Genomic DNA, 17,036 nt, shown 5'->3' on the forward strand with positions numbered 1-17,036 from the left:
GTATGAGAGTCCCAAGACATTAGCTACCCTTTGAGCTGCCCCTTAGCTACTTATCCACACATATAGCTACAGTACAATAAAACGAACGGTACAACAGTGTAAATCTTCCCTGTAGTGTAGCTCTAATAGAACAGTCACCCTATTACAGCAGTCAGGCAAATATTTAGTTATAGTAACTGTTAACAATCAGTCTGGCATAGGGTAGAAAATTTCCTAGGCGGTATTTATTTTGCAGAAAGCTTGCTGTAAAATTCAAACTTGAGACCAGCAATCACTCTAATACAACAATCCAATAAATTATAATTATATTATTGAAATCACTCTTATATTAATCCCAGAGGATCTAATATTCAAAAATTTCCGGGGGCATTCCCCCAGACTTCCTAGCTTGGCATGTTTGGCATGTTTGCATGCTAAAACTGTCATAAGCTTATCAGTTAGTAGCTTGTAGTCTAATACAGTAACTAGTTAGCTAAGCTTGTTCTTGTAAATTGCCTTCATATTCAATCTCAGATAGCCTAATTTTCCTGGGGGACATGCCCCCTATCTTAGTCTGCATGCTAAAACTGTCAATAAGTTAGTAGCTAGTTTGCTATGCTTGTTCTTGTAATATGCTTTTGTCTGTTTTCCTTTATTGAAAATTTTGGGTTATAGGGCCCCAAATTCTAATTAAATTTGCCCTGGTCCCCCTAAATCCTCTCGGCAGCATTGGGAATATATTATCGGGTACACCCCTCATGTCTATGGTATAACTAGTAAATAATTGTGTTCTTTTAGAGTTCTAGTTATTAATGTCAGTCCCCTTTTGGCTTGGATTAACAATTGCAAAAATCAAGTCATTATAAATACCATTTAGTGGTTCAATATCCTTTTCAATCTGCCAGTAAGTGATAGCAGAAGTGGATGGTGGTCTGAGTTTACCATGATCGGATTTTCTCTTTCGCAAGTGTACTAGAAAAAGTATCAAGTAATATAATTATCATGCATAATTTCATAATTATGATGCTATACATACCACTCTCAGCCTTCACTTTTTCTTCCTTATTTGCAAATGATCCTTCAGCTACCACATAACACTCAGACTCACGATGAAACAATCTCACTACACTGCCAGCCTACGAGAATCTAAGTTTCTCTGTTCCAAATACATTATAGATAAGTACATACTGTAACGTATTTCTCCTTTTCGTCATCCAGAATTGTTTGGTAATGAGGTTTCAATGTGTATGCTGATGGAACACTACCCATATTGACTTCATGGCTAGAGCCATAATAAAATAATACTGGGACAATAATTGATTAATGGTTTACCAATGTCCATAAAGGGAGATTCCAACATGGCCATATGTGATTTTACTAGTTTTCAAGTATTGTCCTTCTGCTTTGATGAATTGAAAGGACACTTGATCATGTAAATTGACCTGTGTATAAAGAAAATTAGTAATGCTAATATTGCAAACAACCTGATGTGCTATGATACAATCAAACTAAATTAGTTTCTATGAGTAATAGCATAACTTTCCACACACAAAAAGCTAATATTGTGTCATTCACATTAGTGCACACCTTTTTTGCTACAAATGTGTGTTCATTCAAATAAATGAAGTATAATACAAGGGAAGTAGCTACTGTAGAATTATCTGGAAGGGGGTTCGATTTTGGAAGAGATGTATCTGGAAAATTCCAGGAAGCCCCACTACAGCCAATTTCAAGACAAAACGATGCATATACAAAATGTGCCCTTATGCAGTAGCATTAAATGAATTGTGTGCATCTAACTGGCTGAAACCTACCCACTGCCATTTATGCAGTTCATACAGTATAAGCACTATAAATATAATCCTATTGTAATATTAATGAAACTACGTAGCCAATTTTCACTTCTGGATAGCATTCTGATTACCAAATTCAATCTCCTAGCACACCACCCCCCTCCACCCCTAAGTTCCTTTGTTGGCAAAGCATTATTCTTCGATTCTTGACTCTTCTGTCAAATCAGCAGGTATCTTATACTCCAGTACATTCGAGACATCATATGCTAACTTCATGGCATTAAATAGATATTCACAGTGCAAAATGTATCATGTATTCAACACTTAATACTAATCTTACAACAGTATAACATGACCTCCAAAATTTACTGCAGATGCTGCCTTAATTTTGACTAGTCTCTACTTTGGGCAAGTTATAATAACCAGAACTGGAATCGGGAATGGAATGGAACAGAATGGTGAAACTTTTGTGTTTGCTGTCTACCTCCTAGTTTAGTGTTTGCCATGCTGCTAGTATGCTTAATGTACTTCACTAGCATTTGTGAATATCAAGACTGACTGAAAGGCTTTTATATGTGACTGGGCCTGAGAAAACAGGACATGTGGGCACAAATTACACCCTGTCACATTATAGATCCTATCGCAGTAGTGGTACAGAATATTTGCATTCTGTAACTTGCATCATAAAGCTAATTAAATGTTTGCAAAGAGTTAAAAATTTCATTTCCATATCATAATGATATAAAAGGTATGAGTCAATGAATTTGAAAAAGTAGGCAAAAATCATGTGCCCACATGCCCTGTTTTCACAGGTCCAGTCACATATAGACTCATTGTATAATTTAAATATTGAATTACTCTAATGGAGCATTCAGCATTGTACCAGTAATAAAATTGAGGCTGCTTTGACTAAGGCTGAGGCATTCTTTGGCATACCAGTTGCTAATAAATGGAGAATCTAATGACAAAGAACAGAAAATATTGTAGAGGTTGGTGACCGCTTAACGATACAATGTTGAATGCTCTATTAGACTAATATTATTATAGTTATTAAGGTGCAGAATTCAAACTACTGGTATTGGTAAACTGTTCCACATAGCAATCATTGATGGAAATCAGGAATATGCATAAGGTGGCTGGCTGGACGAACTCATAGGGATGGCCTTGGGAGATGTTGTTTAGGTAAATTTTGGTGGATGTAGGTAATCCATGCATTATTTTGTACATCATCAGTCTTAGCTGGTTTCTTCTGTCATATGAGGTGGACCAATCAAGTTGATGTAATATACTTGTAATCTTCTGGTTTTTAAAATAACATTAACAGCAAATCTAGTTACTCTCCTCTATACAGCTTCAATGAGTTCTGTGGCATTCTTAAAATGTGGTGCCCAGAGATAGTACATGTATATTCTATGGTAGGTCTCACAAGATTTTTGTAAAGTGAGCTTTTTATCATGAACCACATAGTGGGTTAATAGGGATCAGCCATACTTTTTGTTTAGAAAAACTCTAATAGAACGCATACCCAAAGTCACCTTGGAAAGCATCCTCCGACTCAAAACAACACTCTTGTGGTCATTTGCAAATAGTATTGCTTCACTAGTAAGTATCAAGTGAAAGGTAAACAGTATAATATGTGACCGGATCTTGGAAAACCTACCTTTTGGGCACAAGCAAACTTTTTGGGAAAACTCAAATGAAAATTTCAACAATATTTTTTTAAATTAATTTTTTTGCACATTTGGATAAAGCAACTATTAAACTTTCTTGCTGTGAAGTTTCACACCCATAGCTTCTTTTTCCTAGGATATATGGATGATTATATCAGACCATGTAGTAATTTCACATGTGTGGGACAACAAGTAACTTACAAATTGGGTGATTTGTTCAGGTGCTGGAATGGCTAAACCTTAGTCTTAGACAATGATACATGGAATTTAATTGCAGAAATGTACCAAGAATACTTCATTAAACTATCAGAAATGTCTTTTAAAGTATTTTAGATGGTAAGAGTGGAATTATTAGTAAACAAAGTGATTTGTCACCATTTGTCACCCTTAATAACCCACAGAACTCAATACATAACCATAAAAGTTAGTTTGTAATGTACAGGACAGAACATTGGCCATATCTCAGGAATGCTTAAAGGTATTAAGCTGAAATTTTAACACAAGATAGATAAGCACCTAGTGCCTCATTTAAGCTATAAAACAGAAAATAGACCCATGTGCCAAAAAGGTAGGTTTTCCAAGATCAGATCACATATTATGCATTTGGGTCAAAACTGAAATTCGCCATTTTGTTCATCTTCATCACGAACTATGGTAGTGGTTCATAATAGAAATCGCCTATGTTTTTGCCAAAATCCTAATAGAACACACACCTAAAAACCACCTTAGGATGCTCCACCAACCACAAAAGAAGCCTTAGAAGGTAAATTGGAAGAAGTTCAGGTCCAATAGATAATATGAAGTCAAAAGGAATGAATGAAGGTACTTTTCTAAATTTTTGAAATATGTCATTTTGTTCACCTTTTATTATTATTACTATATTTAGGATTGGGTCACACATAACCAAGTAAATTGTTTATGTATCACTGCTTGAAGTTTTTTAGTTTACTAGAGTGGTATATCCCCAGTATATGGAGCAGTCAATTGTTTGTTATTTCAGTAGTTTTTCAGTAAACCCGCATTCACTGATGTTTTACTGAGAGTTTAAGACTTAGTAAAACAATTATGTTCCATATACTTAAAGTTACTGATATTTTACTAACAGTATAACTGGGTACAACTACAGTAAAGCAGCTTAACAAATTAGTAAACTAAGAACCTTCAAGCAGTGTATAAGACAACCTGTATTATGTTTTCTCTAACTGTGATTTATAGTAAGTACAGTAGGACCTCCATTATCCAAGCATCTGTGTGCCAATTCAATTATAAATAAATGAGTTTATTTGAATAAATGAAGCCCATTCATATATATATATATATATATATATATATATATATATATATATATAGAAAGTTACGTTCAACTGGGCGTCTGGATTCAGTGGAATAATGGAATGGTGGAATGGACTGGAAGGGACTGGAATGGTGGAATGGAATGGTGGACTGGAATGGAATGGTGGAAAGACCATTCTATGGGGATACACTATAAACAACAAGATAGCAGCAATTTAAACATTAAAGTAAAATGGTCTTTATAAAGAGGTGGTCTATACAGAGGTGACCAGTAATTGAAATTACCTAAGTACCATTCTACATTGATCAGTTGTGAGCCACATGCCTAGAAAAAAGTGATATGTGATTTGTAATACAGCAATATACCCCATGCAAAAACAGTCTGGCTATACAAAAATGATGTCCCCATCAAACTAAAAGTAACTGACAACTAAAGGAGCTAGTATGAGGCCAAGAAATACTAGCAAATAACTTGCCATAATTTATAACAATTTGGTCCTTTATTATTGACTCGTACAGTCTTGCTGCATTCATACCTGTAACTCTAATTGGCTAGTAATTTAGCCACCTTTTTTCTTTTCTACAATGCCGGACTATTTAGAAAAGTACCAATTTACTAGCCTACTATATTTACAGGGAATCAATAGGAATACAGTCAAACTACACAAGTCAATGATAAAAGACCAAGATTTTTGTAAATTATACTTAGTTGCCAGTATTATATTAACACTCATTTCTTGGCCTTACCAGATAGTAGCTCCTTTAGTTGCCAGTTGCTTTTAGTTTCGTAGACACATCTTTTTTTTGCATAGCCAAAGACCCAAATTGTTTTTGTAGCTATTACTGTATTGTATCATAAATCAGATATCACTGGCTTTTCTAGACATAACATGTGGCACACAATTTATCAATAAGACTCTCTTATAAGGCTCTAAAACAATCATTCAGATATTAAAGTAAAACGGTCTTTGTAAAGAGGTGGTCTTTATAAAGAGGTGACCACTAATTGAAATTACCTAAGTACCGTTCCATTCCACAATTCCATTCCAGTCCACCATTCCAGTCCACCATTCCATTCCACTGAATCAAGACACCCTGCTCAACTGCTCTAATAGAACATACACTTACTCTAATAGAACATACACCTAATGACAAAATACTCTAATAAAACTGTCACTTATACTGTTCAGATAATTAACAGTTTGGATAATCAAGATTCAAGGTCCTACTGTATCAGTTGATTATGTCATCATTGCATAGCACTTTATGGTGCCCCCTAGTAGGTGGGGAATTGTAATTTTCAGAAATGCAAATCCCCACCCCTATCTTGTATAAATAGTGGTCAGCTTCCATGTATACAGCAATGCTATGAACAATGGAAAGGCAGCCAAACTCATACTATTTATTGCTACCAGAGAATCTATACATTTTGCTTTATTGATTCATATGAAGTTCACAGTTCACCCATCTTTTTCCAAATGTTCTGTTACCCAAACAGAAGTGACTACTGTATTAGAGTATTTTGTGCGTGTATCTTCTATTAGAGTATCTAAATAAAATTCTGTATATATATAAATCAATGGATTTTATCATTTATGTGTCCAAACTTTCCATTATTTAATCAGTTTAAATAATAGAACCACTGTGCAAGAGGCAAGCCATTAGCACAGTGTATGTACTGTTTTGTGGTGGTACATTTATTTGCAGAAAAAAAACACAGTTACCTCATATCCAATAGATTTAACTTTGCAGGGGGAAAGTATTTTGAGAAAAGTTTGCTCAGTGCTTTCTGTGGATAATTCGACCTAAATTCAAGAAATATTGTGAACAGTTGCTATTTATTTATGCATACCTTGACACTAGTACTTTCAGTCTTAGATGTTTCAACAGGCTTTGCAGCCACATACTTTCCACTGAATAAGTGTAGCAGCTATTACAAATTTTATAAGAAATGAACTAAAAATCTATAACCTGATAATTACCTGTATGGTCTGACCATAATACACCAATGTTCCACGTAATCGCTCTTGCTCAGCATTGTTATTGTCTATTTCAATTTGTGCATTTTTCTGTGATGCAAAACAATATCATTAGTTACATAACAAACATACAGTTACAACTGCATGATGTCATAATACATGGTCAGTTAATTATATTATCCACTAGCTGGCTCAGAGGTCAAGCAGAATCTCATCAACACCAAAAATTGTGACTGGATTTTGGAAAAACATTTCAAATCACATAATAGAAGTTTCTAGATAAACAGTTTTAAAGAATTCAAGCCACTATAACTTGCCAAGGATAACAAGCATGCATATGTAGCATGCATATTTAGTACGCATATGTTGTGGTATCATGAGTGCTTACAAAGGGGTGGGAGGTGAGGGCGGAGTGATGGGCAAGAGATAGACTTAAAAATGGACTATAGAAGTCCAGACTCCAGACATGAGATCACAAGACAATGCTGGCTGATATGCAGCAAAATCAACAGAAGAAATGTTGGCTAACCATATTAGGCCATCCCACACTATGCCACCAAGCCAGCTCCTTCACAAGGATAGAAATCACCATTTGAGCTCACCACACCACCCAGAAAAGACATCTGTTAAAACCAACTTCAAGTAGTTTCAACAGTACTGAGGGTGTAAACTAGTAGTATGATAGTGTAGCCAGATAAGTGATTTGGATTGGTTTTGTAAAATCTGGTCACAAATACTTATGGAAAAAATCTTATAATTTTTTTAGCCCTTAGCTTTATAACTACATTTGTACCTCTGATGGATGAATATTAAGCAAAAAAGGTTAGAAATTTATGTTGCATAGCATTCCAATGTAAAATTATTAAATTAATATAACATAAGTTACCTATTATTGGCACTTTCGTTAATACACGTAGACGGAAAAATGTTAAAGTGGGACAAGTACACAAAAAAGATTGGAATTTCAACTAGAGTAGGGACCACAGCACATTAATAAAAGTACTGAAGCAAGCTGGAGTAGTGCATGATATTGAATTACAGTAAAACAATAAGAAGTATTATATACCTACTGTTCAAGCCCTTAAATTGTAAAAATCCTGATCTCCTGAAATTCTACTTTACACTACAGTCAAACAACTATAGTTATGCTGTTCCCTACTTGCCCCCCCTGTAGGTCAGGTTTAGAGTTGCCACTGGTCAAAACCCACAATTGATTCTATTGAAACAAATTGTAAACTTTTCCGTGATATCACCAAGACTTGTTCATTTACATGAACAAATGTAACAGCAATGTTACCTTCTCCCTCCCATCATTGAAGCATTTAGGTATGACTATAAAAGCAATTCAGTGATATAAATAGTATTGGGTGGGGTGATTGGTCACTCAGTGTGGCGAGGCTATCAGCCTTTACCAGCTTAGGTGATCAGTCTTACTGGTGTGATCGCTGTGGGCTATCAGCCTGCACTAAGGCACTGTGTTTATTGCCCACAAAGAGTGTTTTATAGCACTGCAAAGAGTGCACTCTGCAGTGCAATAAGCATTCTTTGTGGTCAATAAAGTACTGCTTGCCCTAAACAGTACTTTATGACATTAAAAGTGCATGTTCCTTTTATCTCGCTCACTCATTAAATTTCGCACTCTACAAAGAAAACTTATGCAAATTTTTATCACACCAAATGCAAATCATTAAAACTATATTTGCCTGCTCATGGATAGTTTGAAAGTGTTTTGTTTTGTTTCTGTAGCTCAAAGACTAAAAAGTAGTGTGCTTAGCACACTAAAGTGTGCCCTGTGACACCAAAACAACACTTTTTGGTGTCATAGGGCACAATTTTTATTTGCAAAGCACACTTTATATTTTAGAGTGAAAGGTATGCAACTTCTTTTTAATTTTGACAAATGCAAATTTCTACAGATAACAAATAAACTTTCCTCTACAGTCACCACCTACAACAGTTACAATATGGAATCAAAGATCATAAAAGAAGTATCACTAGTAAAATATTTAGGGATAACTACATGTATAAATGAAAATTGCAGTGGGCAGAGCATACAGTATTTCATATATTATTACTTAAAAGGTAAACAATACACTGGGATTTTTACGCAGGAATTTAAAAAGCCGCCCTCCTCATATCACAAGCTCATGTTATAAATCTTTAGTGGTACCAATTGTAAAATATGGATGCACAGTATGGGACCCCACACTCATAAAGACATCGACAAGATTGAAAAGGTTCAAAATCGTGCAGCAAGATTTGTTAAACATGACTATTCGTGACATACAAGCATAACTGGTCTTATAAATGATTTAGAATGGGAGAGTTTACAGTCAAGAAGATCCACCCTAGAAGTGACGATGATGTACAAAATAATTCATAATTAATTTTAGTATCTATTCCCAGTCATTACCTAACTCTAACACATGACATCACAATTTCATATATCAACTACCCTACTTGTAAACAGCCATCTATACTCATTTTTCAATCAAAAATTTGACTTTGGAACAGCTTAGATCATGAATTAGTTAATAAATCTTCATTACAACAATTTAAGACCACGTTACATAGTTAGGGCCCTCAATGAAAAAATGGACTTTCACCAAATAATTTCCTTACTACTGCAGGATACTTAGCTTGTTGTACTGAAATTTGAACCACTACAGATCAGAGTCTTTTAGATTAATAAATTGGCATATCGTATTTTCGCGTATTGAATGATTTGCAGTAAAAAGATGGAATTGTAACTGCAGCTTCATGCAAAGGACTGAGTCAAACTTTCTTATTAGCTGTATGTTATCTTAAGTTGTTGTGCTGTGAAAACATGCATAGTAATGGGTAAACGTCTAACTGGGTTGCTTACAATGGCTCACTTTTGTGCCTGCAAAATCATGAAACATAACATAACAATTTTGCGAATTTGGTGATTGCTCTATTAGAGTTAGTAAATACAGTCATAATGGATTTTGGTATTATACAGAGCATTTCAAGAATAATTTTAAGCAGAAATGCTTAGCACAGTGTTATATACACTATAGGAACTAATAACCTTCCTTCAATAATGAATCACATTATCAAAGTCAAACGTGTTGCCAGTAATGGTGTGAATATAGTTCACAATTGTAGAGATTTCATCAGCTAGGTAAACAGCCATCTAACCACTCAATATGTCAAAGCAAATAAAGTGATTGCAAGTATATTACTACTGGTGATATAAGCACAATTATTTTGAGTTACTCTAATAAAGCAATCACCTATTTTTAGACTTATTTTTGTTACAGTGCACAGCAATGCTTCAAAGAATAGTTGTAGGCTTTGATGTTTAGAGTATTATTAGCAGTACTGTATGGACTAATGAATTCATTGCAACTGTGAATCTTGTTTAAGATAATATTGATCAACCAGTAGCTAATCTAACTACTGAAATCCATACAAGTGCAAATTATATTCATATTATGATTATAATTGGCATTTAGCCTGAATCTTGTTTAAGATAATATAGTGGTGACACAGTCCAGACTAAATGCCAATTATAATCATAATATGAATATAATTTGCACTTGTATGGATTTCAGTAGTTAGATTAGCTACTGGTTGATCAATAAAGCTGTCTACACACATCAATTAGCTATCAGTACAACTATTTGTGATTTTTAAAACTCTCTAATAGATCATTCTTTCATTTTTAAGTATTAGTGGTAATGAAAATGTGTTTGAGTTGCAGTGGCTCCTACCACGAGAGAAGCCAGATCTTCCTCATGCAACTGGATGTTCCCTCAGTCTATAATGCAAGTTTGAAAAGAATCCTAAACTGTATGCTATCTGGCTGGTGACGACAAAATATTACAGTGATTTTGCAAAAAATGATGCAGCTCACTGCTTGTACAATTGAAAATACTCTACTAATTATGGGTTAATTGCAACACCAACCACTTACACTTTAAATATATCAAATTGGATGGCATGAAGCTGCAGCTACTTTGGTGGCAGAGATCACCAACATCCAAAATTAGCGATAAAATATTTCCATATCACCAGCCATATAGCATAAATCCTTGTATTCCTTCCATCTTTGTAATATAGACTAAGTAAGCATCCAACTGTGTCACCATGTGGTGAGGAAGATCTGGCTTCTCTCGTCGTAGATGGTAGTGCATCCAAAACATTTTTTTTACAATGCTATTTTGAAGAAAGCAACCTTGTGCTAGCAATATAGCCAGACATTTGTCAATAACTATCCATGTTTGTAGAGCATAGCAAGCCTAGATAACACCTAGCAAATAAAAAAGCTCAAACCATTTCTTTGACAGTAGCTAGAAAACTGGAGCTAGAAACTGACTAAGCTAGCCTAGGTCAGTTTCTAGCTACTATCAAAGATACAAAATGTCTGACAATTCAGTGACTTAAACATCAATGAAAATGGTCTGATACAGCAATAAACTGGCAAAATTAGCCAATTATGGTGGCATTTTTTTTGTGAATGGGAAAATTCTAAAAACTATAATATGTGATTTATTTAGCACTGCTCAAAAGCATAATGTTCAATTTTTGGAGCATAATATCCTCATTCCTACCCAGGGGCGGATGTAAGGTTTATAAAGGGGGGGCTAACTTCACATGCTGAACTAAAGGGGTCTGGGGGAATGCCCCCTCCCAGGAAATTTTTGAATAATAGATGTTAAAATACTGTAATTTGGAGACATTTCCATATAAAATGTATATTTCTGCCTCTAGCTATTTTATGTATTTAGTCTACCTTATATGGCTCTCTGCAGCATTTACTAATAGAAAGGTTTGGGTAGGTTCAGACAACCAAGCACATGATGCACCCACTCACATTTTCATGTGCGATAGTATGATAACATTGAAACTGGGGATTTTTGAAATTTGAATGATACGAGATTGAATCTGAGAGCATTTTCAATGGAAATTGTGTACTTTAATTAAGTATACCGGTACCAGTAATAGCTACACAAGTAGATAAGCAAGCCTTTTAAACAGGCCAATGCACTTCATTGTATGTATAGGCACATGCAGGAAGATTTGGAAAAATTCCATAACAGAACCAACTTTTATGCTTACACTGAATGTTCTATTAGAGTAGTTAGGTGACAGTTCTATTAGAATATCTCGATCTTGTACACCTCCAATGCTGATTTGGGTTCTTGTTGCATAACCTTTAGCATAAATCCACTAATAAGGCCTTGGAAAGATGTTCATAAGGTGGATTTATGAGTGGAGTATTTGTATTATTGGTGATCATATAATTATGCTAAGATAAACTTCATTATAATCCTCTGCATATTGATCAAGTAAAGTCAAAAAGTGAAGGGAGGTTTCAGCGCCCAAAGCGCACCCCTAGATCTTCCCCTGCAGCCAGATAGCGTACAGTTTAGGATTCTTTTCAAACTTGCATTATAGACTGAGGGAACATCCAGTTGCACGACCATGCTGTGAGGAAGATCTGGCTTCTCTCGTTGTAGGAGCCAGAGCAACTCAAACACATTCTTCATAATTTTACAGACACAAAAACGAGCCATTGTAAGCCACCCAGCTAGACATTTGCCCATTACTATGCATATTTGCACAGCACAACAACTTAAGATAACATACAGCTAAAAAGAAAGTTCGACTAAGTCCTTTGCAAGAAGCTGCACTTGCATGCAATTCCATTTTTTTTACTGCAAATCACGCAATACACGAAAATACGATACGCCGATTTCACAATATAAAAGACTCGCGGCTTCTGATTTGTAGTTCAAATATCAGTACCACAAGCTAAGTATCCTGCAGTAGTAAAGAAATTGTTTGGTGCACAGTAAAAACAAACTAGTGAATGTCACTACTAAATGTAGTGAACGTCACTACTAATGGCTGCCACAATACTCACTACTTTTGTGTAGTGACGTTCACTACTAAGATTGTAGTGAACGTCACTACATTGACCACCAAGTAGTGACATTCACTGCAAAAAGTAGTGACGTTCACTACAAAAAGTAGTGAACGTCACTACTTAATAAAAGTAGTGAGTATTGTGGCAGAGCAATTCACTACTAATTTTTTACAGTGTGAAAGTCGATTTTTTCATTGGGGACCCTAACGTAATCATGCACTGTAGCTAATTGTATTTTAAGTAATCACATACCACACTGACCACACTTTTGTAATTTTGCACTTACCATGCACTTGCACCATTGTAATTTGTGTTGTACGATCACACTCTTTAGACGTTTTGCACACTATTTAATAATAGTAGTAATAATAATAATGGTATGCGTGTTACGTGCGTTTGTTTACGATTCCGTAAACGTAAACATCATTTTTTCTACTAAACGGCCTTCATATCTATGTGCGCAAGTGCACGACTACATGCAGGGCTAATATTATACCTTGGCTAATGTGCTGATCCATGATGAACATTTAAGCCAAATTGCAGCGTTGTGGACTAATTCATACGGAAGTTATGGCTGCGAATGTAAGCGCTTGTAGTTTATTTTCAGTATAGTTGCTGTACAAATTGATTATCTTGTCTTCCTACTCTCTATCGCTATAATTCCAAAACTACTTACCACAAAAGGCTGAAACTTTTGATCCATTCCTTATAATGCTGAGAAAATAAAATTCCTAAATTTTGCGAACAAGTCGGGTTTTTGCAAAGACGGTCACAAATAGATTACTATAATGTCACGATGTCATTTACCCTTGCATTCATGATCAGTTCTTTTCGCCTTTCTTGCCCCTCCACATTCCTAATATAACATACAGAATATCATACAACACTATGACTTTAAAAATACTCTTATTTTCATTACTCCAGTGTGACGCGTAAATCAGCGAGTCTCCTTTGTGCATGAACTTGGTTAGCTGGCAGAATTTTGAATGCCGCCACTAAAGCACAATAAGCACAGATCAAACTTGCATGGTCGCTTACTTTTAAGGTTTGGAAAGTTAGGATCATCCTGATCTTGTGAAGGTACTGGGAAAACGAGAATTGATGCACGAGTGGTACTAAAAGAATACAGGATTAGTTTATTAGCGTTCACACCGCACGTGGATGCATTCTTGCCTAACCTGGATAATTCTGAGAAAATGTATCCTCCCGATTTGCAGTGAAGGAAAACAACATCTCCAAACAGCAGCGATGGGTTGGGCTTCCTTGTTTGAGCCATCGTGCTGAAGCAGGATAAGTCAAGCACTGGCGTACGCACCCTCTTACACACACACTATCGCGACCAAGCCGCACGACATTTACCAACCTGGTTTACTAAGTTTTGTTATATAGACAAACTACCACAATATAGAGCTGTAACTTTTATTCGTATAAAATCTAGCTATTTTAGTAACGGCCTATAGTTTAAAAAAAAAAAACTAGTCCAACAAGTTATACATGTTAAAAAATTATACGGAAGTCAAGTGAAGGAAAAATGGTGTCCTGTGGCCGGACGAATAAACACGAACCTAAAGTCATTGGACCTTATCCGCAATAACGTCAGACACGTGAGATAGTGGTGGGACTTTCGTAAAATTTATTATGGAATTTTTTTACAACATTACAAAATACCGCACTAATTACAATAAACTAAACTACTTACAAGCTACATCTACTTAACTACATTATAAAACCTAAACAAAATCTATAGTGTCCTCCGAGCAAATAGCATAGTGTCTGAGGACCATTTTGGCATTGTATTTCCATAAAGTCACTAATAACCTTTGCAACAATTGCCTCCTGGTATGTATGGGCGAGAAATTTTGAATGATAATATCTCAGCCAAGATAGAAGACAGCGTTGAAACCGGGTCGGGTCAACCGGGTCACATTTTCTCCGGGTCTGACCCGGATTGGATCACGTGAGAAACGAGTTCGTTTGACGACGTGGAAACTTATACCCTAGTCGCGTAGCTCTTTCGAGAGCCCCGCCCATGTATCGCGTTACAAACATACGCTCAGCCACGCTCATTTATTAGCAAGTGCATTTTGTAGCATGAAACTGTGTCCGTCGCTGTCTGCAAGCTTTCGTGGGGCCACGCCCACTAATCGATTATTGTACGAGTTGTATATAGTCTAGTCCGGCAGCAGGATAAGTACTTTTGTCGTGGGCGGATCTAGAAATTTTCAGAGGGGTTTCCGGTTCTCTGGAATTGCAACTTCAACCTAGCTGCAAGTTGAAGACAAAAGAAAAGGTCACAAACGCTGTGTAAGTGATTTCAGACGTACAACTATGAAGTTTTGCCAGTAGAAAAAGAACCATAATATAATAAAATACGTATAAAATGTGTATAACACTGTAATTTTTATCACCCAGACGAATCGTAGGGGCGCGCGCTATTTCAGAGAGTATTTCTGGAAATCCCAGAAACTCCCTAAAACCGCCCCTGTTTGTCTACTTATTGGGAAATTGTAATGCTAGGTATACACGAAGCCACACCCAATTGATGTCTGTAAACTCACAGTAGCTACGTGGAACCAAACCCACTGACTGATTTTAAATTACAAACGTACCGGCTTAGTTATCACATAACTACTCGTTTACTCAACACGAATCGAACATTCAAAACGTATAGTCTCGCTCGCTCGAGACTACCCGAAACATAGCTCTTACAACACGCCCCGGCTTTAATTAATCCGGGTCAATCCGAGTCACATGTGGGTCAAATCCGGGTCTCACTCGGCTGGGTCAGTGAGTCATCCGGGTCAGTAGTAGTGACCCGGTTTCAACGCTGATAAGCACTACAGTGCTACTTTATCAATTTACAATAAAGCACATTCTCTTCTCCTCTCTCATTCACTGTTACTTTCTACTACTGCACCTGCATCAAAACATGTTGATGTTTATAGCATTAACGGTTTTTTGTGTGTGCAGGCTCTTGTTTACCAGTCAAGTGTTATGGTCATTCAAATGTAATCATAACATTAGGGCACACTAGCATGAATGTGTTATATCATACACTTGTAATAATATATTATGTTAGTTTACAATGAAGCTAGGTACAGTGTATTTGCATAGGTAGATACAAGAGCTGGTAAACTGCACTCATGCAAGTAGAGCACATGGTCTATGCCTGTAACTACATAAACCCCTTGAGTCTATGACCTTTGCAATAACTTGTTTTGTATAAGTAAGACATGCAGTGCTAGGTGTGTTCAGTGGATAAACAACCCGAAGGAATGATGTAATAATCACAAAGGCAGAACTGAGGTAATTATTACATTATTCCTGAGGGGTGTTTATCCACTGAAGAATCCTAGCAATGCATGTCTTAGTAATTTAGACAATGGTCTGTGGTCACTGGAATTTTGTTATGAATCCACAAAGTATGTGATTTGTTTGTTGAAGTTTGTGGTTAGGTGTCTTACTAGGTTCCACCTGTTTACAGGTGTCTTACTAGAATAAAAATCCTGCATACTTTGCAAATATCAAAGCATTCTTGACATGCCATTGTCTAAGAACTTTTGCATGTGTGTGACCAAGTTTGGTTTCCTGTATCTATGCATGTATATGCCAGTTCACAGTCTCACTGGTGGTGAGTAATATGCCTGTAGGTCAGAAAGTATTAGCGTTCATTGTGTATTTGTGAGTAATTATGGGTTACCGTGACTGACTCAGAATTTAAGATCACTGATAAACTAATTCTCATAGAAAAATGCAGTAAACATACAGTAGCTATTTGGCACCATGCAATTTGATGCATTTACATTTGCAACAGTGAAGCATCTTAAGAGTTAGTAAAGTGAAAAAGTATATTGGCACCGTTCTAATGCCATACAAAACTCAAATGACAATCATGAGTAACCATGACTACTCAAATACACAATAAACACTAATACTTTCTGACCTACAGGCATATTACTCACCACCAGTGAGACTGTGAACTGGCATAAACATGCATAAATACAGGAAACCAAACTTGGTCACACACATGCAAATTTAAAGTTCTTAGACAATGGCATGTCAAGAATGCTTTGATATTTGTAAAGTATGCAGGATTTTTATTCTAGTAAGACACCTGTAAACAGGTGGAACCTAGTAAAACACCTAGCCACAAACTTCAACAAACAAATTGCATACTTTGTGGATTCATAACAAAATTCCAGTCACCACAAACCATTGTCTAAATTACTAAGACATGCATTGCTAGGATTCTTCAGTGGATAAACACCACTCAGGAATAATGTAATAATCACCTCAGCTCTTCCTTGGTGATTATTACATCATTCCTTCGGGTTGTTTATCCACTGAACACTCCTAGCACTGCATTCTTACCTATACAAAAACAAGTTATTGCAAAGGTCATAGACTCAAGGGGTTTATGTAGTTA

General features: G+C 36.0%; 1 protein-coding gene across 5 annotated transcripts in view; it reads right to left on the minus strand.

Annotated features, from left to right (window-relative positions):
* The window catches only part of LOC136246667 (inositol 1,4,5-trisphosphate-gated calcium channel ITPR1-like), an 82,183-nt gene extending 68,113 nt beyond the window's left edge, over positions 1-14,070 (minus strand). For 2 of the 5 annotated variants that reach the window (XM_066038203.1, XM_066038204.1), the window contains exons 1-11: positions 13,789-14,049; positions 13,649-13,725; positions 13,530-13,605; positions 13,418-13,466; positions 6,718-6,804; positions 6,588-6,665; positions 6,460-6,540; positions 1,312-1,421; positions 1,168-1,261; positions 1,016-1,115; positions 850-951 (exon numbers count right to left, since the gene is read on the minus strand). In XM_066038203.1, the coding sequence (XP_065894275.1) occupies positions 850-951; positions 1,016-1,115; positions 1,168-1,261; positions 1,312-1,421; positions 6,460-6,540; positions 6,588-6,665; positions 6,718-6,804; positions 13,418-13,466; positions 13,530-13,605; positions 13,649-13,725; positions 13,789-13,886 (952 nt within the window). In that variant the 5' untranslated portion in view covers positions 13,887-14,049. Of the gene's footprint in view, positions 1-849; positions 952-1,015; positions 1,116-1,167; positions 1,262-1,311; positions 1,422-6,459; positions 6,541-6,587; positions 6,666-6,717; positions 6,805-13,417; positions 13,467-13,529; positions 13,606-13,648; positions 13,726-13,788 lie in introns of all 5 variants that reach the window. The other 3 variants (XM_066038202.1, XR_010696726.1, XM_066038205.1) reach the window with 3 other exon arrangements.
* Between the last annotated feature and the right edge of the window lie 2,966 nt (positions 14,071-17,036).

The sequence above is a fragment of the Dysidea avara genome, chromosome 2 (assembly GCF_963678975.1).
Source record: "Dysidea avara chromosome 2, odDysAvar1.4, whole genome shotgun sequence".
NCBI classification, from domain to species: domain Eukaryota; kingdom Metazoa; phylum Porifera; class Demospongiae; order Dictyoceratida; family Dysideidae; genus Dysidea; species Dysidea avara.